Source organism: Spodoptera frugiperda, chromosome 23, assembly GCF_023101765.2.
Source record: "Spodoptera frugiperda isolate SF20-4 chromosome 23, AGI-APGP_CSIRO_Sfru_2.0, whole genome shotgun sequence".
NCBI classification, from domain to species: Eukaryota; Metazoa; Arthropoda; class Insecta; order Lepidoptera; family Noctuidae; genus Spodoptera; species Spodoptera frugiperda.
Window position 1 is genome coordinate 241,735 of NC_064234.1, and position 18,313 is coordinate 260,047.

Consider the following 18,313-nt stretch of genomic DNA (forward strand, 5'->3'; position numbering starts at 1 on the left):
TTGATGCGGTTTTTTGTAATAGATAAAATGATTCAAGAGGAAGGTTTATATGTATAATACATGCATAATATAACACCATTGCACCCATGCGAAGCTGGGGCGTGTCGCTAGTAGGTATACAATAATTGGTTTTGAGTTTTATTGCATTCATTATTGTCATTTTTCCCTTGAAACTACCGAGTCAGTCAGTGTAAAATAGTCCTCAAGCTGTTGTGGAGGTTTGACCGTCGTTATGTTCGTTAACCAAATGTTTGTGTTACTTAAGATAATACTTTTTGGATGCAATGGGCGCTAGTGTTGCGATTAAAGAGTTAATTTCACAATATCAATGTCAATTATTGATATGAATTGTATTCAAGAGTAACCCCGTCCTTTCGTGTATCATAATTGCATATCTATTTTATTTTAATGTGTTGCACTGAACTCATTGAACAATCAAACATTATGTGAACGACGAATTTATGTTTGTATTCTAAGCATGAGCCATAAGCAAAGAAGAAGCCATAAGCTGCTTTGAGTTCGAGAGGAATGATCAGAGTGGTCTTATATGCGTGTAGATATTGACAAGGAAGTATACTGCGTATAATGCAACTGCAACAATTTGCCGTAAAACCATATATTTTATTCATTGAAAGTAATTAACAAATGCAAGGATATTATAACACAAACAGTCATTAACCTATGTGTTATTAAATAATTAATTATAGGGACTACTATATAAAGTTCAATGATTATTTTGTTGAAGGGAAGCGCAGGTCGGTATCCTTCAGGTTGTCCTCCAACCATTTCTCAGCTTGCTGCGTCATTTCTTCGTCGAAGTAATCTCTCCAACCTCCCGCCTTACCTAGAAACAGTGACAAAAAATATAAGACATCTAACTTTTGTAGGTATTACCGATCTACATATAAATTACTTAAAAAATGAAAGGATTCTAAAATACTTTGTTTTTGAGAGCCGAAAATCATCTTATGACTGAGACATCCCGCCTTGGGTGAGGCGAGAGGGAGTGTCAGACTCTTACTGACTAAAAACCACCCCGTTCCTATTCCTGTTCTTCGAGCCGGAATCCTAGTAACTCGCTAGGTAGTCCGCAGTACTTAATGCCAGTAGTTCAAATAACAAAACATTGATGCACCATCACACATTGCAATGAGTAAAATATTAGGCTCTTGACATCTATTATATAAAAATAAGTGGGGTTTTCTTTCCTGACGCTATAACTCCAGAACACACGAACCGATTTCCATGGTTTTGCATTCGTTGGAAAGGTCTTGGGCTCCATGAGGTTTATAGCAAACAAAATACATGAGAAATGCGGCAAAAATCATTGGTGGCGAAACGGAGTTCGCTGGGTTTGCTAGTTTCTTTATAAATTCAACACAATCCGGTGTAAAGTACATAAGATTATAACATAACTGGTGAAAAAGGTGTGCTTGAATACATGAACCTATGAACATTCAAAGAAAATAAAACACTTCATTACATTTGCTTACCTTTCCTAATAAACACTTCGTCTTTCGTCATCATACCGAACTCCCGCAGGTCCTCGTAATTGACTGCCTTGTTCTTTTTGAAGCTCTCGAAGCTGAGGTGGTCGCACAGACGAGCCATCTGGTCCTCTGTCACTTCCTTCCCTAAGAAGTCTGCTACTCGTTTTATAGTTGTCTTCATGTCCTGGCATATAAAAATAATGTTTACAGTATCAGGGAAATGTCTTTCATCAACACCATAATTCGTCAGTAAAGGTTTTTTTTATTATATTGAGAGCAGTTGAATGAGACATCACTCTATGTAACCCTCTATTAACCCTTCGTATATGGAACGTGGATCCAAGCGAGACACAATGTGTTTTCTATTGTTGTCTTATATACGGCGTACGAGAGATTAAGCCTCATGTTACAGACTATCGTCGGCCTTCGTTTTGAATCATTGCTATCCAGTAATAGTTTGCCAAGCAGCTTACCGAAAAAATAGGTAAGATTTTCGTTATTCTTAAAAAGGCATGGTAAATAGATTTGATGTTTGTTAGTGTTATGTATATGGGAAAACATTTTATGTAAGTGCGTATAATAATAGTTTATTATAACTGTCCAATTGTCCATTATAAGCACGTCCTTTCTTGAATCTTTAGGTCTTAGGATGACGTCATCAGATTTTATAACAAGTTTCTAGAGACTTTTTCTTCAGGTTCTTATGATTTATAACTAATGGATGATCTAATATATCTATATCTAATATAATTTTGTTTTTTTCTAAATCTATCTATCTTATGGCGTGTCGTACCTTAGTAATTTCTTCATAGAACAAAAACAGCATGTTGGGATGGTGTCTTAAATTCCACGCTTCCTTTACGTGATCTAAGAATGGAGTCATCGGAACTGAAACGTAAATCAATGAAAATCAATTACCTAGTCACTGTCATTGAATTATCTAGCTATATTAAGGTATTCTAAAACGGTTTTGCATTCGTTGGAAAGGTCTCGAGCTCTGTGAGATTTATAGCAAAGAAAATTTAGGAAAAAATCAAGAGAAAAGCAGGAAAACGGAAAATCAGTTTTCACATAGAGCGCCATCTCCTATACAAAATAAGCGAAGCCATCTGGTGGCGAAACGAAATTCGCCGCAGGTTTACTAGTACATTCTAAAAATATAAAATAGTACATACATCGGTCGTTTACGAATAAATTCCAGAATTCTTTGAAGGTTCCTCCGAAGTCGAATACGACAAAGAGCCTGGCATGATGATACGAAGAAACTGCGATGTCTCTGGGGTCTCTTGCCACGTACACCACCTTCGCCGTGTCCACTATAGTGGGGTTCAGGCAGCACATTGGCAGATGCGTCTTGACGAACCTGGGAGATGGCATCGCTGCCAATTTCTCCATGACAGGCTGTGTCATGACCTGCATCGCCTTTATCAGATGTTCCCTCTTCGATTCCTCGACTTCGTGGATCTTCGCTAGACGATCTTTTTTCCATTCGATGTAGAACATGAAAATTCTGCAACGGATATTTTTTTTGTGTTATGTTTTTTTTTTTTTTTAACTTTTTTTTATTGGTTGTACGGTTCAAGAGCGGTTGTTGAACTTGAGTTCTTGGTTTCGAACCAAGGTAGGGCAATCGTATTACCTTTTTTATTTTTTATATCACAAGAATCTACTTTTAATCCATTTTAAGTAATTGTTTCTTATTACGTTTAACACAGGACAAAACCTTGTATATATATGTAGGAACAGTATTCTACTCACTCAAGAAACGGATATCGATGAGTGATGGGCACTTCTAACGCAGTCTTGAAGTCACAGTCATTGGCCAACAGCCATACCAGCTCCTGTGTCAACGTTGTACCTGTATTTTTTTTAATGGGTTAATCGTGGTATTGAATTCAATAATCATGGATATGTTTCTTTGAACGTACCTGCCCTCTGGAAACTGGCCACGTAGATGTCGCTCGGTCTGATTGGCAAGTTGTAAATGCTCTCAGCTTGCTCTTTGTACGCTCGTGGCATCACATACCCTTTTGGACCCATTCGGATCAAATCAATTTTGGGATCTAGAAAATTGCGATTAATTGTTGAGTGAAAATATAAATGCTTCGATTTTAAAACCGAGGTGCATATAACAATTTTGACTTAATCTAAAAAAGGGAAATTATTAAGACTAGCTAGATAGAGATTCACTTGTCTAACATACACATACTTACAGTAGAATCTGTATAATATGAATATGATTTTGAAATAAATATGGTGCAATAAAAAAAGGTTTTTTTTATGAATGTTTTGTATAATATCTTAACGTGTTTAATCAATTCCCTTCGATGTCTTTATAAACGGATTCTACTGCATTAAAAAAATATAAAGTAAGTATACTAGGATTTTATTCTACGCCTTGGGTACGTATAGGATACATAGAAACATAATTTATATGCACATCACACCTAAACCCGGAACAACAGTTTGCGAATCACACAAAGAATTGTTTCGTGTGATTTGCATTACAATCATATTAGTGAAGAATTTATTTGTTAAGAAGTAACTAACAATAATTTGGCAAATAAAATATTAATCATCTACCCATAATATGTTATTTTTATGGACAAAGTCTAAATATGGAACGTTTTAAAAGCAGATAGAGGCGTAGGTAATGTGCTTACTGCGTAATAAGTTCTACATTCTTAAACTGCCTTGTTGGTCGAGTGGCCGCAAGTGCGACTATTGGACAAAGGTATCTGATTTGATTCCCGGGTCGGGCAAAGTATTGCTTACCGAAAATTTCTCAGTAGTAGCACGTAGTCTGGAATTGTGCCCAGTATAAGGCTACGGATCACACCCTATTACATAGGACTTATAACATACATGGTAAAAAATGTGTGTCTACATCTTACAGTGGCATTACATGCTGTAATCTGCACCTCTGCTTACCCGTTGGGAGATAAAAGGCGCGACGATACAAATAAAGAAGGATTTTTAAATTGAGAAATCCTTAATCCTGTAGTTGAGTTTGTATCGCCTCGTCTAGTATATAAATAGATACATTATTAAGTGACAAAAAAACTAGCTATGATTTTAGGTATACCTAGTATTCATGGTCATCTCAGTCTAATGACCTAACACATTGTATCTGTAACTAAATATAGCATAGCATGTAAGAGATATTTTTTATCAAACACTGTTTTCAAGCCAGAATCGGTGTTATCACAGAAAAGTTTGATAAATAAATTATGAACTCAAAACTCAACATCATATTCATATTTTTGAATACTTGACCATTGAGGTTGTTAACTTAATATGCGTGCATCCACATTGCAGCTAAGTTTGTGGAGACCTAACCTAACATTAGGCATGTTAGGCATGTTAGGTTAGGTATTACAGATACCTAATGTTACCGTGTTTTGTGGGTTATTTAACTTTTTAGTATTAAGTTTTGCTAAGTCATACTTGGAAACGTTGATCTACAAACAGCAACATTTTTTTTAATTTTTTTGAGGGGAATCATCCAATTCTCCACTTCTCCCACCTTCAGCGAAGCGAGAGGAAGTGTCAAACTCCTACTGACTAAAAAACCACTTTTCGAGCCGGAGCTCTGGTAACCCGCCAAACTGCGATGTGGATGCACGATATTATGCAAATATTCTTATTATGGAACAGAAAAATATTATACAATTACTTACAGTTATACAGCCTTTTATTTTCATCTTTCTCTTCCTGTGTCATCTCTTCGAACTCATACGGGAAGGGTATGTGATTCTGCTCCATTTTACCTTAAAATTTTTATTATAATAATTATTTTTAGACACAAGAACACCTCTCTCAGTGACGGTCCATCAACAACTGAGAATAAAAACTAGTTGTCGAAACAAGATTATTGTAAAGGTTTATTTGTCCTTCACTTGTATATGTTAATCATGTTATATATTATTGTTATATGCATGTACCTATTTTAAGAACATTTGAAATTGACGGATTAAGTTATTTAATTTTACATGCAAAGTAATTCAAGTTCTTTAATCTTTCTTATTAAGTATTAGTTTTAAACTAATAAATTATAATCATAGTATAAAAAAAATATTGCTGTTCATTAGTCTCGCTAAAACTCGAGAACTGATGGTTTTTTTTACCCGATTTGGCAAAATTTGATCTTGAATTATTTATGCAGGTCCAGGAGTTTAAAAGGTGCGACAAAATGTTGGATGCAGTACAAAGTTTACCGGGCCAACTAGTTTTATACATAAAATACTTCAGCCGCAAATTATTTAATAGCGTATTTATTTACTCACAATGTTGATCTAAGAAAAATTGGTGCAAACACATTACAAAAAAAATCTGCTTAATATTATAAATGCGAAAGTTTGCGTTGGTATTTGCTACTCCTTCACGCAAAACGGCTGAATGGATTGGAATGAAACTTAGAACAGAGATAGATTATTGTCTGGGCACACAGTGCCGGCGTTAGGGGGGCGACATGGGCCGCCGAGGGCCCAGGGCGACAAAGTCTGGGGGGCGCCAATAAAATGAAAAACTACTACTAACACTTGATATTGATCAAGTGGGCGCCACAATATCGCCCGGGGTGTCAGTGGCCCCTACGCCGGCACTGTGGGACATACAACATACAACACATAGGCGAAGCAACTAGCAAAAACTAGTAATGCATAATTATGTAGGTAAACATAAAGAACTACACATTACATTTTATATGAATTTTATAATATAAAATGCAAATGTGTGTAAATGCAAATAATTGTATGTAGGTAAGTTTTTTATTTTACTGAAGACTCGTTTTAAAATTAAACTATCTATTAAAAAGGTGAAGACTAGAGTAAAACCTAGAATCTCGTTATTTTATAAACATGAGTATGTAAGGAGGTCGCGGTCTAGTATCAAAAATAAGAAACATACAGGATACCTAAATACATAGTTTTACTATAATAAAGGCTATGTTTTGCGTTCTTTTACGTCTTTTACCAAACTGTATCTAAATTATAACAGTTCATCTATATCTATACATATAATAAAATCGTAGAAAAGTGCTGTCTGTACATTGAAAATAAAAATAAAAAAAATAGCAGGGGTTATTGTTATGTCGATGTCGAACCCAAAAATGTAATTAACTTTTTTTTTGTCTGTTTGTCTGTTTGTCTGTTTGTCTGTTTGTCTGTTTGTCTGTTCGTCTGTGCGCGCTAATCTCAGAAACGGCTGATCCGAGTTGGATGCGGTTTTCACGAATATATTGTGGGATGCTTAAATTTACATTTAGTGTTTGTTTCATGTCAATCGGTTCATAAATAAAAAAGTTATGTCAAATTAAAGAATCACGTCGAACATTCTATGCTTATACCATTAATCTCCGCAACTATTTGACGGATTTGGTTGAAATTTGGTACAGATATAGTTTAGAACCTTAGAAAGGACATAGATATATTTTTATTTCAAAAATCAAAAAATAAAAATAAGAAATAAATTATTTATAAATAATTCTATGTCGATCGTTACACGACTTCGGTTCATGTTATTGTTTTAATTTATCGAAAAAAGTAAATAAATAGTAAAAAGGTATGAAAAAAATAATATCAATATAATAAAACATTTAGTACAAAGAAAATGCTCTAACGGAGTATAGATAATTCTATGTCGATCGTTACACGACTTCGGTTCATGTTATTGTTTTAATTCATCGAAAAAAGTAAATAAATAGTAAAAAGGTATGAAAAAAATAATATCAATATAATTAAACTTTTAGTACAAAGAAAATGCCCGAACGGAGTATAAATAAATAATCCAAGTTGTCTTTATCCTCGATAGATCGAAATAGATCGCGCTATGGTTTCGTTACATTCATTTGGTTGGGTATCGGCCGAGCGCTTCGGTACTATCGTAGAAAAAGTGTATTATCAGTCGTATGATTATTTGTCTGTAGTGGTCCTGCTGTTTCGTATATTCTAAATTGGTTTCGTTGTATTTGTCAATTAATAAGTTTATTTGTTGGGTTTTCCTGGTTTTTTGGTTAAACTATTTAACGTAGGTTTAGTTTGATATCGATTATTAGTAGTTACTGTAGTTAGTTTTTTTAATAAAATTGTAAGTCTAATTTTTTTTTTAATTAGATTAGATTTAAGTCGTTTCTTTTAAATTATTTAGTTTAAGCTTGGTTATTATAGCATAGAGGATAGGTTGTAATATAGTTTCTTTTTTAATTGTTATAAATTCGTAATTCGTAGCTTTCTTTAGTTTTAAGTTAGTTTAAGTCCGTTTTTAAACTATTTTTTCAATGCCCTAAGTGAGTATACATCTATTAAATTCAAACGCAGAGCTCATTATGTTGATTTTTGAAGAGTTCCCTGGAATATCTTCCACATCTCATTTTTGAAGAGATCCCGCGAGATCGGGAACTATGTGGTTAAAACCAAAAATTTGCCGGAAGTCACTATTCCACGCGAACGAAGTCGCGGGCAAAAGCTAGTTTATCAATAAATCACTTTCTGGCAAGCTTATATTTAACAACTTATAGAATTAATATATTCCTACATACATATTATGTAAGTAATTTATGGTCAAAATTAGCAAGCCATTTAGTTTGTTAGCGTCGGCTATTTTTTATACGAGTACCACGACGTTAGCGAAATAAGTAATTACTTTGTTACCACCATTTAATGTTAATCGTGTAAGCTTTTACTATTGTCCATTGTTAAGGCAAAATTTATACATATTTATATAATTATACAAATACATTATACAAAAAAATGAAATATTAACTCGTCCTATTTAAGTGACGCACTTTACTAAATGTAGGTTTGTTTATATTAAACCGGTTTTATAAAAAAATAACAACACACTAACCTCAAAACTATAAACAAACAACGAAATAAAATCAATATGCGCGTTGAATTTTGGAGATTTTTTACATAGATTTTTTTTTCATGTGGTAAGCCGATAGACGAGCAGACGCATCACCTGATGGTAAGCAATCGGCACTGCCCATGGACTCTCAAATAACCAGAAGCATTACAAGAGCATTGCCTGTTGCCGGTCTTTTGGCGGTTAGGAATTTGAGGTGATTCGTGCTGAAGCATGGCTTTCCCATACTATTTTTTATTTATACGTCAAATGACAAAATAAGAGATTGTGTTGACTGTCCTATGCATCGTAGTCTGACACTAGATCTTCAATGACCTGTTTCCTACATAATCATTTTTTTAAATACAGGGTGTAAACAGAACGCTCCCGAAAAACGCTACAAAAATCTTAGTTTTATAATTTAAAAAAGTTTTTGTATTCGTGTTATTCATGCTCCATCAGCCTTAATCAGTAGATAACTATTCTATAATATAAAAATAAGACGGATTTTCCTTCCTGACGCTATAACTCTAGAACCGATTTTCACGGTTTTGCATTTGTTGGAAAGATCTCTGACTTCGTGAGGTTTATAGCGTTTATAGGTTTCAGGAAACATTTAAGAGAAAAGCAGGGATATTGTGAAAATCATTGCTGACGAAACGGAGCCCGATTAGCTAGTAAGTATTATATAAAATAAACATTGAATTCGTCTTTTTTTTTTAAATAGAACTCGTATATACCATCACCTGTATGCGGCGTTCAGTAGCGTTCCATTTATACCCTGTATGCCTACACAGCACCTAGAATTGAAACAACTGTTTACAGACCCAGCAAGATTTACTCCGTGCGGGAAAGATACCTATCATATATACTTTGTGCAGTTGCGGGTTGCGTCATAGCAGTTTACCTAATGTATTTATGTTACCTCGGGTTTAAAACACAAAACATTTGTCATACTCACTTATCTCAAATAATAATCACGAATAGTTTTAAAGGTTCAAACGTTACTCTCACTTTAACTACACGTCTCTTGAGCGAGAAGGCATTTCAAAGTAAATCTAGTAATCTATCTCTGAGTTTATTTGAAAAAAACATACAGATATAAAAAGTAGGCACGTATGTATGTATATGTTATTGAAGATAAGATAAAGATTACATTGATGCAACTCATGTAAGGTTTAGAAACAATGATTATTTTATTTTCTTAAGTTATCTTGAATGGAATATTTTGTGTTGTTCATTTATTTTTATTTATTTATACATACATCCATACATATCGTCACGCCTTTAATCGAGGTGGTATACCCACTTTTCACAATGTATGTTGTAAGTCCCATGTAATAGGTGGTGAGCCTATTGCCATATACCGGGCACATTTCCAGACTCCATGCTACCACTGAGAAATTTTTGAAAAACCGAAAAAGCCCAGTAATACTTCGCCCGACCCGGGAATCGAACCCGAGACCCCTTGCCCGGCAGTCGCACTTGCAACCTTATTTACTTAAACGACGTCTAAAATATAGAGGTAGCTAAAAGTCGAATATTCGGATAATTCACATATTGGTAAGGCCGCTCAATTATTACGTAAAGCACTATACTAGGTAAGGGGTCTTAGTTTTGCTTATTTTGGATGACATGGGGTGTAAAGGAGTCTAGATAATGATTATGTTATCGGTAGTTATTAACTTTTTTTACACAAATGGGGTAATTTATGTAAAAAATACATGAATGACAAGGGCAATGACCGCTGAAACAAATTGTAAATGAAAGAAAGAAATTAATCATAAAATAGAGCGCCGAATGTGCTTTCGATTCGATTACTATAAACGTATTAAAAATTAATAAAATGTATTAATTTATTACTTTAGTAAAGCAAACTCATACTAAGGATACTCGTAACCTAGCAGTTGAATTTTGAAGTTTAGTAATCTTTCCGGTATCTGTCAAGTTTATAACTTCTTATTTTATTTACTTGTAGTGGAAATAGGTAGTCGGTGTACAACTGCCACACCTTATGGAATTCGTACGTGCCTAACTTGTAACACTAGTATCTACTACCTACTGTACTGGTATAGTACTTGTATATAGGATACAAGTACTATATAATAATATTGTATATACTAGCTACTTCCGCGCAGTTTCACCTGCTCTACTCGCCTCCTTTTCGATCGTAGCATGATGTTTTATAGTACGTTTTGAATTAAATATTTTTTTTTGTGTTGAATAGTAATTTTATTGAGAAAGTCTCTATAGCCTTATTGCTCTATAGCTCTTATTGATCTTTTAAATGAGAGTAGGTAAAACCGAGCAGAAATAGTTAGTTGGTTATAAAATTCTGTTTGAGTACTAGTAATGTAATGAATAAACGCTAGTCAAAATGAGGTGATTTTTCTATGCTATTAATAGAAAAATCAATGGATTGAACATACATATCCTTCCATATCTTATTGTCAATGTTTATTACAATGAATGTATTTATCTAAAAATGTTGCAATGTCTGTAAAAGGCCGCTAAAGTCTTAAGCACTAAAATAATTCTGCGCCCATCATCTTGTACACTTAGAATTTGCAACACGACGAATAACAGCAGGTAAGTCCTAATAACAATATTTACCCTTCAAAAACAACCAACTACATACATTAAGATAATCTAACCGCTTAGTAATTATTCAAATTGCTTTTAATTAGATAACGATAGCATTTTGTTTTTATTGTATAGAGCTAGAACTAACTTAAATAAGTCTTTTGTTCCATGTATGAGAAATTATACATAATTCATAAGATTTGTCTGAATTCCAAACTAAATGAAACGTTTTCAATTTAGTCCAGTCATTTGGTAGATAAAAAGGGGTTACCTGGAATGTTTTCCGGGAGTTTTGAAAATTGGTGAATTTATAGATTTGGGTATGCTCTTTTCGAATTTCAACTTTGCCACCTCGTACACCCGCCGCTCGCGCCGCCATATTGAAAAAATGGCGCCTAAAAACGGTTTTTTATTAATATCTCCGTTCCGACGCATTTTACGAAAAAATATATAGCTACAAAATTAAACTAGAAAAAAAATCCTACAATTTATGTATTGATAACTTTTTCATAAAATCAATAGTTTTAGGCGTACGAGCGCTGCAAAGTATTATTAGTCCAGTCAAATTAGGATTTCACCTCGGAATTTGAGATACCCAGCTGTAATTTTGTATATACTTGTATATTGACTGCCTGAAACTTGTCTCAAAACCTACATATGGTAGGGTGTAAGCAACCCTTAAAATTCAGGGTCAAAGGTCCCAAAAATAATGTTTTTGCGGTTTTTTCGAAATATCTCTTTTCCTATGGGTTTTTGGTATTTGTATTCAATACCAATATTGTAGAATACAAAATTCTCTACAACTTTTGTCTAAACTTTTTTTTTATACGGTGCACCGTTTCCGAGATAGAGGGGGGAGAGCGCGCGGTCACTGCACCTCTTCAAAAATTTTTTTTCCTCTAACCTATCCGTGATGGTTGTCTATGGATAGGCCATTAAAAATACGTCATGGTTCCTAAAACCATTTTTCGTCAAAATCAATTGTTTGAAAGATAGACACTTCCAAAGTGGAAAAATGAGGTCTATCGAATGTGTCCTGCCCTCTAACTTTTAAAATAAGTGAGTAAGAAAACTAAAAAAATATATGCTGTAGATTTTAATGGAAACTTTCAAAGAAAATTGGTTTGAACGAGATATCATAATTAGTTTTTAAGAATTGATACATTTAAAAAAAACACATTGTTTGTACACGTGGTGGTGCAGATGAATAAAATAATACTTTGCGGCGCTCGTACGCCAAAAACTATTGATTTTATGAAAAAGTTATCAATACATAAATTGTAGGAATATTTTTCTAGTTTAATTTTGTAGTAAATATTTTTTCGTAAAATGCGTCGGAACAGAGATATTAATAAAAAACCGTTTACAAACAATGTGTGTTGTACAAACAGGTTAGTTTCGGTAGGTTCCTGTTTCTGATGTTATATGTGTTATGTTATATGTTCCACCGTGTCCTCCGGGCGGTCTTCGCAGTGATGACACCCGGGCGTTTCCTCCCGCCCAATCAAAAACAGGATCCTACCGAAATTCCTGTGTCCGGTAAGCACCTGCGTCAGGCGGTAGGTGAGGACGCCATGGCGCCTCTCTAGCCACTCCTCAAACAGGGGACTTACCTCTGCAATAACAGCGAGCCCAGCCCTCGGTTGCGACAGGCGTTGCTACACAACACACATTTTTTGTACACGTGGTGGTGCAGATAAATAATACTTTGCGGCGCTCGTACGCCAAAAACTATTGATTTTATGAAAAAGTTATCAATACATAAATTGTAGGAAATTTTTTCTAGTTTAATTTTGTAGATAAATATTTTTTCGTAAAATGCGTCGGAACGGAGATATTAATAAAAAACTGTTTTTAGGCGCCATTTTTTCAATATGGCGGCGCGAGCGGCGGTTGTACGAGGTGGCAAAGTTGAAATTCGAAAAGAGCATACCCAAATCTATAAATTCACCAATTTTCAAAACTCCCGGAAAACTTTCCAGGTAAAACTACCAAATGACTGGACTAATTGTAAATGGATATGTTTTTAGTTTTTTGGTTATTATGAGTACCTATTTAATATTTGTATGTATAGGTTCATTAGTAGATAAATGGTACCCCAACAGCCCGTGCAGGCGTTACATGTGATGTGTCGTCATGTGAGAGCGTCTTGTGCTACATAATATAACACCTTCGCAATATCAAGTAGGTGATCTGACATAGAGCTAAGTGGAAATCCTCTCGTTTCATATGTATGAAACGAGTTGATTTAGCATCTGCCAGTCTAATTGTCCCAAGATTATTGATAGTTTCCAAAACTGCAATCTTAGAAGCATCCACTGTTTCCTTCAGTATCTTATCTTTCATCAAAGCAAGTACGAGCGTTGGAAATCTAGAAATAAAACATTTATGAACAACAAATACAATATATTATGTATATTATCATAATCTTACGCACGTAGTCTGGTTATATTTTTTTATATTACTTACTCACTTGCGTCAAGACGTTGAAGGTCAGACGTTGAAAATAGTAAATATTATATGTAATACAATTTACCTACATTAATTTAACAGTTAATTTGATAATGTCGTCCTTATGAGGATACATGGACTTAAAAACTACAAACTTATGATCTCTTTAAGTTCTCAAAGTAGGACAGCGAGCAAGGGTAGCTCGCCGCCCGACCAGAACCAAGCCTGTGTGTCAAGAGCCTCGTCTGATACCACAGATGGGGCCCAGGGGCCCAAGACTGATACCTAACGGGTTTACCGGGACTCCGGGTCGAAGGGGCAGAAGGAATAGGAAGCAGGGTGGTTTTTAGTCAGTAACAGCCTGACACTCCCTCTCGCCTCGTCCAAGGCGGTAGAAGTCACTAGATCATTTACCCCTTTAAAAAAAAGTTCTGTAAGTACCTACCTCTGATGTTGCTGACAAGTAAAGGAAGACGATGATGAGCAAAATGAAAGTATGTATAAGTAAGTACTTACTGGAGAAACATGAACCTTGCAAACAGAGGTACTGTTTCAGACTTGGCGAAGCCCCAATCGTTGGCCACGATCCAAACTAGTTTCGCGAGTCTACGTCGAACCTATCAGAGATACGAATTTTGATGTAGAAAGTAGATAATTTTACAAAATGTCGAAACATTTTGTGTTTTAGCTAAAGCTATATAGATAGTTTAATTTTAGTTCCCAGAACGGAGAAATTCAATGTGAGAACATAAAGAAGTTAAATAATAAATAACCATTGACTTTACTCTGCATAAAGTGGTTAACAAATAAGCACGATACGTCGCTTCGTCAATGAAAAAAGCGACAGAGACAGTGCAACATATAGCTCTTTCATAACTAACAAACTCATACGTAGATTTTTATGTATGAAAAAAAAAATACTATTGTAATCTTCAACCACATACCACAACGCTGCCTCCCATTAAAGCCGTGGCAGATAATTTTAGAACACCTCATATACTGCATTATTAGTGCATTGAACCGTTACCTTTTTATTACGTTATCTGATTGTGTTGCTGTAACAATAGTTAATTACTAGTCTGATAAAAACGCATCGGGCCGGCGCTAATGTTATTCCCATCTTGGTTTTATAACAGTCACTGAACACCGTTCTCGGATTTAATCCGTTTAAGATGTTTAATAATGTTTAATTTATAACTTAGCGGACCCCGTAAACTTGGTTTCGCCTTGAACATTTTTCATAATAATCTACTACTAACAATTAACTAAAGCCCCAACAACAAATAAAGAATTTCGATTTATTTTCAGATGTTCTACTTGCGCTTAGCCACAGTTTTAGCTAATTCATTTTTATATGACAGGTAGTACATAATAGATAACATTAATTTTAACATTTTCTACTGTTACGTACACAGGATGTCCCGATGTTTTAAATTTCTACTGATCTGATCTAGGATAACTACTGACGTAAATATCACTAGATATTATCTCCATGTTGTAGATGTTAGCAGCTTCAGCGATGAAGGTCTTCAGGAAAAAGTAGCCCTTCGGGCCCACTCTTATGTAAGAAGCTGGTGTGTTTATCTGTTGTTTAAACAATATCGGAAAGCACTGTGAATAATCTAAAAAACGTTCAAAAAATCATATAGGTAACTAAATAGGTAACCAGGTAATTAATACAAAGGTATCTATAAAATCCCCATAAAACATAAAGTTTATGGGGATACAGGTAATCAAATATTAAAGTTATGGATTTCCTTTTTTATTTTTAACATAAATATCCTTAATTTTAAGTAGTTTCTACCTGCGTCGTCAGATTGTATTGGGGATGGATGAACTTAAGACTCACACAATAATAAGTCGATTAAAAGTTTTAGTTCATTACAGAAGTAATAAACCTTTCGGCGGCCCCAATGACTTTAAGATCTGCCTGTCAGCGTCGAGAAAATGAAAAATAACTATATTTTATTCGACAGGCACTTAATATTGAAACAAAGATAGATGTAATTGTAATATTACAAAATACTTACGTATTAGATAAATTATTGAATTAACAACCTCACAGAAAAACAACGTTGAACAGCACTTGCATTGTGTTTTGTTGTGTGAGTGAAGTTACCGGAGGCCCATTTCCCAATCCCCAATTCCTTAGGGCTCCCACACAAAACTGCGATGCGATGCGATGCGAATTCGCATCGCAGGAACTTGCGTTGCGAATTATAAAAATTAAATTAATGATATAGATAGAAATCAAAATATCCCAAAGAAAATTCTGTAAACTCTATTTAATTTTGTATGATCTATTTATATATCGAAGAACTTGACTTATCTTAAAACACTTAAGGCGCTGTGCATAGTCAAAATAGGATTGATTCAACAGATTTTTTTGCCCAATGTTTACATGTTAGAGCAACAAAAAAAATATATGTTAATCTTGATCATTTTTATGAATGGACCACCTTCTTCAAAACACGATTTCTATAAATTTTCTCGATAAAAAAAATCATAAACTAACCATTTAAATTGAAATTCTAACCATTGTAACTATATTATTTATGAACATATCTTAATAAAATTAATAACAGTGACGTAATTTAAAATAATAAAGGGATCTGCCTTATTTATTTGTCGATTGAAATGAGATATTTGTAAGAATTAATATAATTCATGATAAATAACTCAGAACGAATCGAACAAAACGTCGTCCGATCATGACATCTATTCGTTTCTCTTTCATTCCTACGCGGACCGGCAGTGACCGCTGAGGCGCGCTGCTTGGTGGACCTATGTCAATTTGTGTCAATCGCCGCTCAGAAAATAATCATTCACTAACATATCTTTTTGCTGTTTGTAATATTTTATTTTGTAATTAGCTTTTTCTAAGTTGGGTTGTCAGTATATTTTTTTGTACGAAATCGATTTAAAGTTATGTAAATACAATTAATTTTTTCATATACTATTACCGCGTAGCATGGTGCAGATGACACATTCAGTAACGTTCCGTACCATTCTTGAAAAGTAGGGGACTTTTGGGCCTAGCAGTTAACTAGTTGAAATGTATATTAAAAAAACCGTCATATTTTTCTAAAGGAAATCACAAAATATGGTACCTTGTTTCTATCTGGGAAGCGAGAAAACTTAAATTAAGTTATAAAACATTAATGATTATTTAATCATTTATGCGTATAAGTACTCTGTGATTTAAACTTCTTACAACACTTCTGCCTGATATCAGTCATATACCGATTGACAGATGACACTTGTTTGTTGTGTTTCGTTCTAAATGCGCACGTATTTTCCATGTTTTATTGTTAAACCCCACGACCTCGGCTTTATAAAGGACTTTTGACGGATCTTGCATCTCTAAATTACCTTACTCTCTATTTTGGACAACTGTTTAAGCCTATCAATCGGATATTGACGACATGGATCGCTGTGTAGATTGTACGATTGCGACTGGTCGCAGTAACTCTATTGGCAGAAGAGTCTTGGAAGATGAGGCGATTTTATCAGTTATTCGTCAGTGGCGTGCATCTCAGCCTGTAGAATATGGTATCTCAGTTGGGAAAGATACCAAGAAAATATACGTACCCCGCCCCCTACACAATTCTTAGATGACATTCTCCTAATTATTGAAGATGAATAATACATATTTTATACATAATTGGTGTTTTATTTATATATCCTCCTGTCCGTTTTTTAGTTTTTAAAAGATTAGTGCCTACTGCTTCTAAGTGCCTATGTTTGCACCACGTTTTTTAAACGCGCCGTCGACGCGCGTTTTTAGCGATACTGACGCGATACTTGCGTGCGTATCGCGTCTGTATCGCTACAGACGCGATAGTTAGACGCGGCCTGTAGACCTTTGCACACCTGACGCGCGTGTGTAGCGATGCGGAAGCGATGCAAACGCGCGTGTTATCGATACACACGCGCTGGTGCCGCGCGTTTGTATCGATACAAACGACAACAAACTGCACTGTAGGAGAAAAACGTCCGGCGACGCGCGTTTCCAAAACGCGCGTCGCCGGCCGTTTATAAAACGTGGTGTGCATAGGCCCTAAGTGCAGAATATTGAATGTAATAACTTGTCTTCGACTGTAGCGACTGTTCGGGGCACTGGAGAGCCAAACGTGTCAGATCTTCGACACGTCACACACGCTCCTTGCTTAAAACCAAAATTATTTACTTATTATTTGTCCAAACTCATATTATTATCTGAGTCAGGATCATCTGAATCTGTATCTGTATATTGACATTATATACACGCAGATACACTGCACAACTAAACAATACACTTTAATAACAAAATTAAAGAGAATTCAATGTATGCTGCGAGTATCGATAGCGATAAAAAAAGACCTTTCTAATGTCCATCCCTAATCATGTGGTACTGAGAGACGTCAACGTCATACAGGCAACTGTCACTAGCGCAAAAACTATAGTAGTAGTAAGTTTGTGTAAATTATTGTTCGATTTCGGTTTTAGTCATAAAAAAACTAATAAAAAAATAAAATAAAAATAAAATAAAAATGTATACAACATAATATTGAAAAAATAAAAAAACAAAAACTAATACGAGTAATGAGATTCGATCTTAAGGATCACGGAACGCGAATAGACAGCAACGCACTGGGCCAATCGTCCATGAAACTATAGTAGCGAAATTACGCTCCTAAATAAAATGGAATACGCGTATCAATGACATTTGCGCGGTGCACCCCTCAGTACACGAGACCCACTTCACCTGCTTCACCCCCTCAAATACATAAAAGTTGTCTATTCACCGCGCCTTAAGTTGAGTAACAAAATTGACATAGCAATTTACTGCAATTTGCAAAGAAATAGCTATTAAATATGGTCGACGGATACAGTAGATATTAATGATATCCGGTTTTCTTAGAAACTAATCGGATACTGGGTTAATTAGGATTGAGGCGATTCGA

The 18,313-nt window shown here is 34.8% G+C and overlaps 1 protein-coding gene across 2 annotated transcripts; it reads right to left on the reverse strand.

Moving 5' to 3' along the window:
- Positions 1–600: 600 nt before the first annotated feature.
- Positions 601–9,397, reverse strand: LOC118266611 (luciferin sulfotransferase). 2 transcript variants are annotated; one of them, XM_035580055.2, is made up of 8 exons: positions 9,295–9,397; positions 5,171–5,260; positions 3,419–3,553; positions 3,249–3,348; positions 2,666–3,000; positions 2,284–2,378; positions 1,494–1,674; positions 601–844 (listed from the first exon to the last, which is right to left on the reverse strand). In XM_035580055.2, the coding sequence occupies exons 2-8, from the start codon at positions 5,253–5,255 to the stop codon at positions 732–734; spliced, it is 1,044 nt and encodes a 347-aa protein (XP_035435948.2). In that variant the 5' UTR covers positions 5,256–5,260; positions 9,295–9,397; the 3' UTR covers positions 601–731. The 2 variants fall into 2 exon arrangements, with proteins under 2 accessions (XP_035435948.2, XP_035435947.2); XM_035580054.2 differs by lacking the exon at positions 9,295–9,397 and having other exon boundaries at positions 5,171–5,335.
- Between the last annotated feature and the right edge of the window lie 8,916 nt (positions 9,398–18,313).